The sequence below is a fragment of the Bombus vosnesenskii genome, unplaced genomic scaffold, assembly GCF_011952255.1.
Source record: "Bombus vosnesenskii isolate JDL3184/JDL3185 unplaced genomic scaffold, Bvos_JDL3184-5_v1.1 scf7180000013265, whole genome shotgun sequence".
NCBI lineage: Eukaryota > Metazoa > Arthropoda > Insecta > Hymenoptera > Apidae > Bombus > Bombus vosnesenskii.
Genome location: NW_022882925.1, coordinates 4661655 through 4673441, shown reverse-complemented (window position 1 = coordinate 4673441; position 11787 = coordinate 4661655). Strand labels below are relative to the sequence as shown.

Here is an 11787-nt window from a genome sequence, read left to right as displayed (position 1 = left end):
TATGTTTCATTATGCTTCTCTTCTGTATATGGTATGTAGTATGTTACATTTTAAACTTTAAGTATGCTTAATATACATAAATATATATATGAATATATATATAATATAAATATATATATATAATATATAATATATATATTATATATATTATATATATATTATATATATTATATATATTATATTATATATTATATATAATATAAATATATATATAATATAAATGAATATATATATATACATATATATGTATATGAATACGTTATATACTTACTATTGAAATTAAGTAGTGTGTGATAGTAATGAAGAAACGTAATTTTGCGACAAAAGTACATTACTAAATTAATTAAACTCAATTTTTGTGTTATAAGTTTTTACATTTTTAGGTGTAAGAAATATTATGAATATTTAGGATTTTTCAATTTAATCAAAAGATGAAGGAGTAACTTATATTTATGATACCAGCGATAATTATGTGACATACGTATTACAGCTCGATATAAGTGACATGCAACTGAAAAAGCATGCCAACTAACTTTTTTCAATGAAACGCGTGAATACTGCGTTTTGTACACCGGCTCTATAAAACATTTTCATTTTGAATATGTAGCTGGTAATCATTACATTATAAAGCGACTATACATTCATGGTAAAGAAAGAAAGAAGGTAAAATATTGCCTAAAGTATAAATGAATAGTATAGATAGGACAACATTATCAAATTTTTTCCTGATAGACATAAAACATTACTATAACCAATTTTAAAGACTATTATTTAATATTTACGATATAATTAAAATTATTTTAAATGTATAATACCCTGCACAAATCGACTTTTTTTCAAAGGACGTATATTTTTGCGGATTATTAGAGCTTTTTCATATAAGTCATGAATCTTGTTTAAAACAAACACAATATTACCAAATGAGAATACAAGGTATAAAAAAGTACACAAATTTCATTGAAACAGAAAAAAAGAGGGTATTATAACAAACTTTACTTAATTATTTAAATATTTAATAACTCGACAATGAAGCTGATTGTTGTTTCTCCTTTCTTCAATTATCTTCATAGTTTAGTATCAAAAAGTGAGGCCAAAAAAGAAATAAATGTTTTTATTAGGTCCGTTTTTATTACAAATTATTAATATTAAAATATAATAGATGTTACTAAAAACATACAATTTTGCGTATCATGGTATAAACGATCCATCAAAGGATTATGTTTGTAAAGAAAGAAATGAAATGGAATGGAAATGGTAAAAAACAAAGTGTGTAACAAAGAAAATGTCAACATAAAGTGAGGATGATATTGTTATAAATACCAACTATGTATTATATTTCATCAAGTATGATGAATAGATGAATATTTTAATTTCTCCCGCGAGATCGTATATATCATGATATAATTTTCAAAGTACTATTTAGAATTTAATCAATTTAGCACTATAACAATGCATTTTTCAATTGTGTTTTTAAATGCATTCTTTATAAGTACTACAATCACAGCAGGTATGATAAAAAGAAAACGAGGTGTTTATCTCTTCGCATTCTTAGAATATATTTTATCTTGAAAATACTATTCTTAAATACGATTCCTTTTTAAGTCGTCAATATTTTTTATAACTGTTATTATTGTTATTTTTGCTTTCATAAAAAAAAAGAAATGTTCACACACTATCATCTTATAGAAATAGTAGGAGATTAACCAATTAAGGTACTAGTTTGCCATTGAAAACTGTACTTATAAAGAATGCTTATTTCATCGACTTCTCATAATTATGATGTTCCCTCCAATGAGTTATATAGTTAAATATAATAGTAGCTATTGAAGATCAATTATCTCATGCTTTGAAATCAAATAAGAGTTTAAGCAAAAAAATAGAGTAACATAATCAAGATCATATGGAATAGCAAGTTTTTTTTATTTTTAATTCTTTTTTCTTTTATTTTATATAATAATGAGGTGCATTATGATTGTGGCAAGTCATATGAAAACCTAGGAAAGATATTCCTGAATGATATAATATTAAATATTATAAACAATTATGATATATATATATATGTATATATATACATATATGTATGTATGTATGTATGTATGTATGTATATATGTATATATACTATTTTACTTATAACAATAACACAATTAAAATATTAATTATTAAGAGCATAAATTATTGTGAAAGCAACAAATTTAGCTACAAAATAGGTTAATAGGAGATTAACAAATAAAAAAATTAGTTAATATCGTGTACTAAAGAAAAAGCATACAGTTGAATATTTATATAATACACTGCCCCAATTGTTGGTTTTAATGATCATTTTTCTTCATATTTTTGGTATACAATATGTAACTCGTTATGAGATAGAGATTCTTCTAGATACTGACACATTGTCTTTATATACTTATAAATGTGTAATAATTTTTTTCTTACTATAATTGAAATATATGTTTAATATATTGAATCTCTTAAATGTCAAAAAACTATATTTGTATAAATGAATCTTTATAAAGTTAATGGTAATTACTAAAATATTAATAATATAGTTGGTCTTCATCTAACACTGCACAAAGAAAACCAACAATAGGGCAGATCAAATTGAACAATATATTTTTGACAAGTTACAATAATACAAATACAAAACGTTACATGCTCTGTTTTGTGCGAATGATTCTTCTCTTGTGTTAAACATTACTAGAGCCAGAAGAGCCATATTGTGACCGCTTGTTTATGCACTAGTTGAACGTTACAGAGATTGCCAGTTGTTTCATTTTCTTTTTAAAAAGGGAAGTATTCGTGATCAAAGAATAGGCAGATGATGGTTCCCTAATGTTGAGAAAGAATTATCTGCACACTCCAGGCGGCAAAACATACACATAATCATTAGATTATTGTACAATAATGAATTACGTAAAATAGTAATATATAATATCTAAACAAAAAAAGAACAAATTTGCTGAACATTTATATTACAATTTATAACTAAAGATACTTGCTATAAACCTGTATTACCTTTAATCACTTGTAATTTTGATATATGACTAATGCATTTGTTATTTAGATAATAGCAGTATGAATTCCGATAAATCAAGAGTACTCTGACTAAAACTAAAATTGATTTCTATCAATCGTAGAATGTGTTCTTGTTTGCAAAAATAACTGCTCAATATTTTGACAAAGAAAGAACAAACTAATAGTGGATACATTCTTTTTCTCATTCAATTACTATTTACTACTATTTACCACTATATATTTCGTATTCGTCTTTTAGCTACTGTTTAAATCTATCTTCTCTCACATTGTTTTATTTTCTTCATTCTGCAAATGTGGACACATTGTTAATAATAATACAATTTTACCGTGTCTGGTGTTATTACGATTATTATGGAAATGTATGCTCTTTAAAATATTTATATTATTATCAGTTAATATAATACTGCAAAACTGCTTAGATTGTAAACTCGTGTGTATTTTGATTGTGTAGGCTTTTAATTGGCAACTTTCTCCTAATTAAATGGTAGAATTTCTTTTTTTCATTTTATGATACACAATATGCAAATATTTTTGATCAGACTGAAATTAACATGAATCTGAACAACACACAGACACACATACACATAAAAGGAAAAGAAATCGAGTTCTACAGTACTGATATCTAAGCATTTTTGTATCAAATACGAGGTAGCAAATGGCTGTACAACTGTGATTATGTAATAACAATTTCTCTACTTAGATCTTATCGTTCGGTATGTCGGTATTTATGAAGATATAAATATTTTACATACAAAAACAAAAAAAGAAGAGAGAAGGCTGTAAAACTTTCAACTGTGCTCATTGACGCACTCATTGACGAATCCTCGACATGCATTATTTATGATCCAATTATTAAAGGTATTGACAATTAAGAAGAAAGAAACTTGCACATTCGAGCATAAGATACAGCAAGCCCATAAAACTTTTGAAATCATTCTGATCGAAGCGATGTTGTATTCTCAAATTATGTAAGAATCGTGAAGATGTTTCAATGACAAACAGGAGTCATTTCATTTTGCATTATTTTGACATGTGTTCTCTTTCTATCTACTCTGCATTTTAAAATTATTATGCATATTTTAGTCTTTGCTGTCAATTACTAAATGAAAATAATATTACAATTTTTGCTAGTGACTGAACATTGAAAAGTTATAATAGTACATTAGTGGAAAAAAGTGTCACGGCGCAAAAATTGAGCTAATCATTTTTAATAAGATTTTTGTAACGATTACTACCTATTCATTCCTTTGAAGAAAATGTGTCAGTCATTTGCATCCTCATATTACAATATTTCATGCCTTGTGTCAAAATAATGTTAACAAAATTGCGTCACGAGCTCTTACTATACCACAGAAAAAATAAAAGAATCATTGGTTATTTATTACTCAACAGTTAATTGTCTGTTTTATATTTAAATTCAAGTATCGATGAAAATAAAGGAACTATACAAAAACAAATAATAAAATGAGAAGAACAGTTAGTAAAGTGCACAAGGTACAATCTGTAAACAGTGCCATTTTCAACAGATTTATGAAAGTAATAAAGTTACGTTTTGCGAGAAACAAATGTGATCTGTTAATGTTTCTAATTTCTATGAATAATTCTGCATTTCTGATGTGACGGAGATTCAAACGCTGATATTATTTATTCCTCTATCTCTTGTTAAAGCTTCAATGTCTAAAGCTTGTATAACTAGTAACACTAATTTGTTAATTTATAATGAATAATGTTAGTGGCAAGTTAAAAAACACACCTTTGAAGTTAGATAAACACAAGAAAACAAAAATAAAATATAATAACAGGATTTATTTTTCGTGTATGCAGTAATGAATTGATGAAGCTGTTATTTTTAATTTGCAATTGACATTATTCACTGAAATGTACCTTAATACTTTAAGTTGAAATTACATAGTATGGCAATTAAATTCAGTTAAATTATGTATAACTTTATTCTCAAGGTTTGTTGGTAGTTAACTCGATTTCCGCCCCCTTAGGTATGCAGGATTGTGTAGAAATATGTCCGTTAAAATATTTTAATATTTTTGCAATATTACAACACCGTCTTCCGGCACAATAATATTTGCATGTAGCCTAAAGCGCAGTAATAAATAATTTGAAATATTGCGGAAGGAGAGGAAATGTTTATTACTAAGCTAGCTTGTCGTATATAGACGTTGTTCTCTTACAGTGCAAAGAAACAAATTTAGAAACATTTAACATAGATGAAAAAAAAGTATATTCGTGCTATAATGAAGCATGTATCTATATTGCGATAATAAATATTTTACTGAAACTGTTGTACGAACGAGAAGATATTTTCTGAAACACGATTGATCCATTTTCTTAAAATATAGAACTGGAAAGCAGCAAAGGAGATATATAACTTTTTAATATTTAAGGGAAAAATGAATACGCCGCTCGTACAATAAACATTTTGTGGGGTGACCACAATTATTAAAAGTATAGTGTAATACGTTTATTGTAACATATTTATTTCATAATCTCATAAGAATGAAATATTAATACCGATTATCGAAATGCAAATATAACTGTAAAAGTTTGTAACAGAATTCTGGGGTTTTACGTTTTCGTCATATTTTAATCTGCAACACATTATAGCAGTATTACAAAATCTATTGCAATCATAACATTACAATATACTGAATAGTATATTATAGGAAAGAAGCTGCTGTTAACTTTATAAAAATTGTACATGAAAATTCATTTCTATAAAAGGATGGAATATTATATTCTAATGACCATAATTATTTGGATGATAATCTTTGAAGAATGTAGAAAATATTTTATGTACAATTTTTTATGGTTCGATTTTTCTTATGCTATTATTTGTACAGAACATTATTTTAAATCAAACAAATGTAATATTGAGAAACAATGCCTCTGTAAACCATTGATAATGGTCACCCTCACAAAAAGGATATAGTAGACATAATTGAAACAGCATTTGCAAGATAATAACGATAGATTATAAAAAAATTCATGGATATCTACGATTGTTCTGGTTGTGGTTACTTCTGTATGTGCATTTTTATACAATGATTGTGAATTTGTATAGGCTAAACTCATATCATTGCTAATTTTTCTATAAATTCAAAAGTTATATGTATTGAAGAGTTATCTTAATCAAGGTGTGCAAAATTTTGCAACATTTAGCAGAGGCGGGCAAAATTCTATGGTACATAAAGGAAAACAATTTAAATAACGTTTTTAAATAAATAAATATTTAACACATAAAATCTGTAAATGTGTCCATGAAAGATGAAAAATAATACTGTTTAAACATTTATAAATTTATTCATAATCATAGTAGACTTATATCGATACAATTTTCATTTATTCTTCTAACTAGTAAATTTTGAAAACAATTATTTTATTTAATGAATACCTCATTTTTAAATGGAGTAAAGACAAATGTGTAGTATACAGTTTTATTAAACAATTTAAATGTGTGTAACTATGTAATGTATAATATTTCTACATAAATAATAATAAAGTATTCATTTAATTATGAATACTTATTTTAATAGAGTATCAAGAACAAATATTTAGTAATAATAAATTTTTTATATAATAAATAAGAAAACTTAAAATACGAAGTATTAAAAAATGAGGTAGTGCCCGTTTCTGTACAAATTATTGCAATATTTCAATTACATTAAATCGACGTTAGTCAAAGGTGCTGCCAATAAGAAAAGAAAAACAAACACATACACTATCAATTAATCGAAGTATAAAAGCAACCAGAAAAATATTATTTTAAGATGACTGTATAGTATTATTGTCGTATACCAAGCATCTCGTACAACAAAATGTTAATATATAGTGTTTCGTATTATAACAATTTTTATAAATAAACTTTTCTATTCGACTTGAGAGGTGAAACGTTAATTATGGAAATTTATGATTTCATTTACAAATTTAATATCAGTGAGATCTAAAATGTTTTATCTTTTATTACAATGTTAATCTACAATTGTTTTACATTTAAATTGATTTCATGTAATTATTCGAGTTAAAAGCAAAAGAATACTGAACTTTTAATTAACAAACAATTGCATAACCGTTTTCCGCAATCGAGTCGAATGGTAAACATTATATCATTACAGTTAACGATATTTGGTATTTAATTATTAATTATGAAAGAAGTGGTTGGTGTTATAGATCTTATATGTCGTTTAGAATGTCAGGCAGTACCTTGTAGTTACTAAAGAACAAAGTATTTTGTATATTTATCGATACTTTTTATTATGCATTAAAATTGCATTTATTATGTGCAGCGGTTAATACAAAAATGTGAAGTTGCTGGATCGGTTATTCATATCACCTTTTCTTTTCTTTCTTTTTGCGATTGAAGAAAAGAACCCAACGAAAGGAAACAATGAAATATTTATGTGATTGTCGTATATAATTCTGATATGTTCTATAAGTATTAGTATTTCCATATAAAAATTGTATATATATTTAATCGTATTTTCAAGTAATCTTCTTTTTTATATCAAAATTCAAGCTTGCAATTACTGAAGATTGTTCACGTATTCTATTTTTTATGACAAAATCAATTTTTTTAATTTATATATATAAGTTTAAATTCTGAAATTTTACAATAAGACTATGTTTCATTTATGTAGAAGGTAACAAAAAATGTTGGACAAATTGTAATTATTGTTTCTATTTATAGTATTAACAAGACTTCGTAAAGTAGAATATAATTTTCACATTCCACGTGAAGATTTTTTATAGAAGTACAAAAGTAATATGGGCTTGCATTTTTGATGTTCGTGTCCTGCCAAAACCGCAATGCAATTATTCACAAACCAATAATATACTAGCATCTGCACGATGATTGAATAAGGTTTCATATCTGGTCGCATACCGAAAGAAAGACTACTTGAAATGTAAAGAAATAAAATGCAGTAAGTTTTCGTTGTCATTAACGGTTGTAGGCGAATTCTAATAAATGTCAGTACAAATTGAATGATGAAGAAAAAAAAGTGAAGCATCATTTGTGTGCAAATGACAAAAAAAAAAAAGAAATAAGAAGTTGATATTGACGACACGTATTTTTGGCAATACAATTTTAAATAACATATTTAAATTAACAATATAGCTGTAGTTAGAATGTTAGTAAATAAATTTTGTTCTAATATTTTCTTGATGACTGAAAGTTTATACATATATGTATGTGTGTGTATATATAAATATATATATATATATAATGCATATATTTATATGAATAACATTAATTTTGACGAAGATATAAAGATAATGATTATCTACTGGCGTAATTTGTAGAACAAATGTTTATTATTGCTTCTTATGCTATTATTAGGTAGTGAACTATAAAGAAGAATATTGTACATCAATAAAATTGATCATTTGAAAATAAAATATATTGATAACTTCTGTACCATGATGTTAGCAAACTATTATTTCTATTATTAACAGTAAATAAATACAAAAACAATTACATATTAAATAATTATTGAACTTTTTAATTTATCATTTTCTAATTTTAACAAAGTTTAGTTTGTATTACTTCATTATTTAAAAATATGCCTAAATATGTAGTTACCATCTATATATAATTAATCTCATTTTTAGATAGTGTAGTCATCTTATTTCATTTATTACAGAATATTAAATGTAATTATATTATTAATATATATAAATTATAATCGCCAGAGTCAACATGTTCAAGAAATCCATATGTTCATATATATCTACTTATAACATATATTTTGGAACTTTCTTTATTAAATATTATATTACGTTGTGAAATACTAACCCTTAAAGGTTATCATGAATAAAATTTCACCTTATGTAAATTTTGTTTTAATATAATCCCATAAGTGTACCATCGAAATTATTTGTAACTACTACAAATAATAATTTTTTTACTCTTCATCTAATATCAAATAACGGTAACAATAATTAATTACATTTATTTGACTTCATTGATTTCTAACGTAAAAAATCTAGGGTACAATTTCATCCAAGATAAAGTTAAGGTCATTTCCTTCCATGATAGATGATATCTTGCAAAGATTATACTTATGCATACATATAAACATGTGCTAACAAAATAAATAGTGCATATGTATGTATTCATATGGATCAATGCACTAAGTTGCAAATAGGTAAATATAGACATGTATGTCATGTAAGTACCTATATGTATGCGCAGAACATGACGCACGTAAGTACATATGTGTTTCACATATACATATATGGATACATATGTTTCTGAAAAATATATGATTCATACATTATGATATTATACATTGAAGATACTTAAAATTATCGTATAATGCTATTAAAATAATTATGAAGTTATAAATTCCATAACAAATACGTTTATTCGTCAGATGCTGACAAATCGCGAACGGTGTTACGAAATAACAGCCAATCCTGTGTATCTGAATACAGTGCTGCCGCCTATCTTTTACAAAACCAAACTACGTTTCTGAAAAAGCATTAACCGACACATAAGTCTAATACCCGTAGAACGAAGGAGTTTGGTGGAGGTCCTGTATAATAAACCGATTGAATAGCAGGTACATTTCTTTGGTTTTGTCATTGAATAAACATAATAAATTAAATATTCATTTTTTCGTTTATATGCATTGTTTATAAGTAATTCTTTTTGTTGTAAGAAAGGTTATAGCAGTTCATGGTATACAAATTTCTTATATATTACATATCAATGCTACATGCACGCTTGTCGCCATTTTGTTTATTGTGTCTGCTTTTGGAGGGAAACCGGATCTTAATTTATTTTTATTAACTCATTCTTTTTGAAAACTTGATTTTGTAATACAATTTGATATATTTTCAAGCTAACTTATAGTAATTAAAAGGGATTTGGTATTTTTATAAAAGAGAATTACACGTTAATCTTTTTTCCAGCAGATTTGTAATTTATTTTATTATTTTTTATTTTTTACTCATGATTTATAATGAATACTAATTAGTTTTGCATTACTTCAAGGTGAGCAATGGCGCGTACCAAGCAAACTGCACGTAAGTCAACAGGAGGTAAAGCTCCCAGGAAACAACTTGCAACTAAAGCTGCACGTAAAAGTGCACCATCTACGGGAGGTGTAAAAAAACCACATCGTTACAGGTAAAAAATGTTCTCTGAAATTTTCACTTGTAATGCCATAATTAACAATGGATTATAATTCTAATTATGCATTTTATTTACTAGGCCTGGTACTGTAGCTCTCAGAGAAATCAGAAGATACCAGAAATCGACTGAGCTATTGATCAGAAAATTACCATTTCAACGTTTAGTTCGTGAAATTGCACAGGATTTCAAGACAGATTTGCGATTCCAGAGTGCTGCAATTGGAGCATTGCAAGAAGCTTCTGAAGCATATTTAGTTGGATTGTTTGAAGACACAAACTTATGTGCAATTCATGCTAAACGCGTTACGATAATGCCTAAAGATATTCAGTTGGCCAGACGAATTCGCGGTGAACGCGCTTAAATTGTTCATATTTCAGATTCTTTAATGTCTTTCTTTTTTCAAATTCATATTGTTTTCATATTTGAATGTTCTTAAAATCAAATTCATTGTAGCTTAGTTTCTTTCTTATAAGCCATTATAATAATTATAAGTAATTACACTGCCAAGTTCTATAAGCTCTGATATGCAGAGATTAAGGATATGTAACCATCATCATATCAAATAGTTTAGCCGAAAACATATATCATTTAAATATAAACGATATACGGAAGGCACAAAGCGGAGTATGTAGCTCATAACAAATAGTAATAGTACTTTGCATAATTCATATTTTATTATTATATATAACAATAAGTAACGTACGCGATACATAAGCAGTATAACAATATGTAGATTTGATATTTTATAGAAAAAGTCAGTTATATTCGCTACCGTATTTACTTCGTGGTTAATACACTTTCTATATACAATTTTCTATATTGATGTTAAGTTAGATCATAAATTAAATTAAATTTATAATATATAATATAGTTATTATGTGCAAGTAAATATATGTAGTAACATTTCACGAAGAAAAGTCAAGTGCTATTGGATTATGTATGAGAAGTGTCATGTTATCTACATGTTGTTAATTGTATTTACATGATTAGGTTATCAAAATTGATTTGCACGTATATACCTCATTTTTATAAATTAACAAATCTATCACCATAAAATTACATGTCATTATTAATTAGGTTATTATTTTAATAATTATAATGATAGTAATAAAAAAACGCAATTCATAACACTAAATTAATGTAAATGATCTATAAAATTTTTTAATAAACTTAACTTTAATTGTTTTCCTGACGAAATGAAATCATTTTTTAAATATATTTTCCCGATTAGAATCAAAATCTATAACTACAATTATTTGTCAAAAAAGTATTTTTTAAACAAATTTGTTTCACAAAAAATTCGTAAACGTAAATCTTTATTGCTATTGTTATCAATTATCGAATACATGACATTGGTACGATCGGTAATTATAAGGATTACGTCATCAATGTAAATATCATTTTATATTTATATCAGTATTTTATTGTTTTTTGAAACGAATATTAGTATAACATATGTTTTATAAACGTACAATGGAAAATGCAAAAGACATCAGAAATTCATCGATGTATATCATTAATAACAATTAATATCTGATATTGTGTTTATATTTACAAAATATTTTTGGTACAATGGAAGTGTAATTCAGGTCACAATACCACA

At 25.8% G+C, this 11787-nt stretch overlaps 1 protein-coding gene across 1 annotated transcript; it reads left to right on the top strand.

The window, feature by feature from the left end:
• The first annotated feature begins 9537 nt into the window (after window positions 1-9537).
• Window positions 9538-11240, top strand: LOC117241832 (histone H3.3A). Its single transcript, XM_033508000.1, has 3 exons — window positions 9538-9609; window positions 10045-10178; window positions 10263-11240. The coding sequence occupies exons 2-3, from the start codon at window positions 10051-10053 to the stop codon at window positions 10543-10545; spliced, it is 411 nt and encodes a 136-aa protein (XP_033363891.1). The 5' UTR covers window positions 9538-9609; window positions 10045-10050; the 3' UTR covers window positions 10546-11240.
• The last annotated feature ends 547 nt before the right edge of the window (window positions 11241-11787 follow it).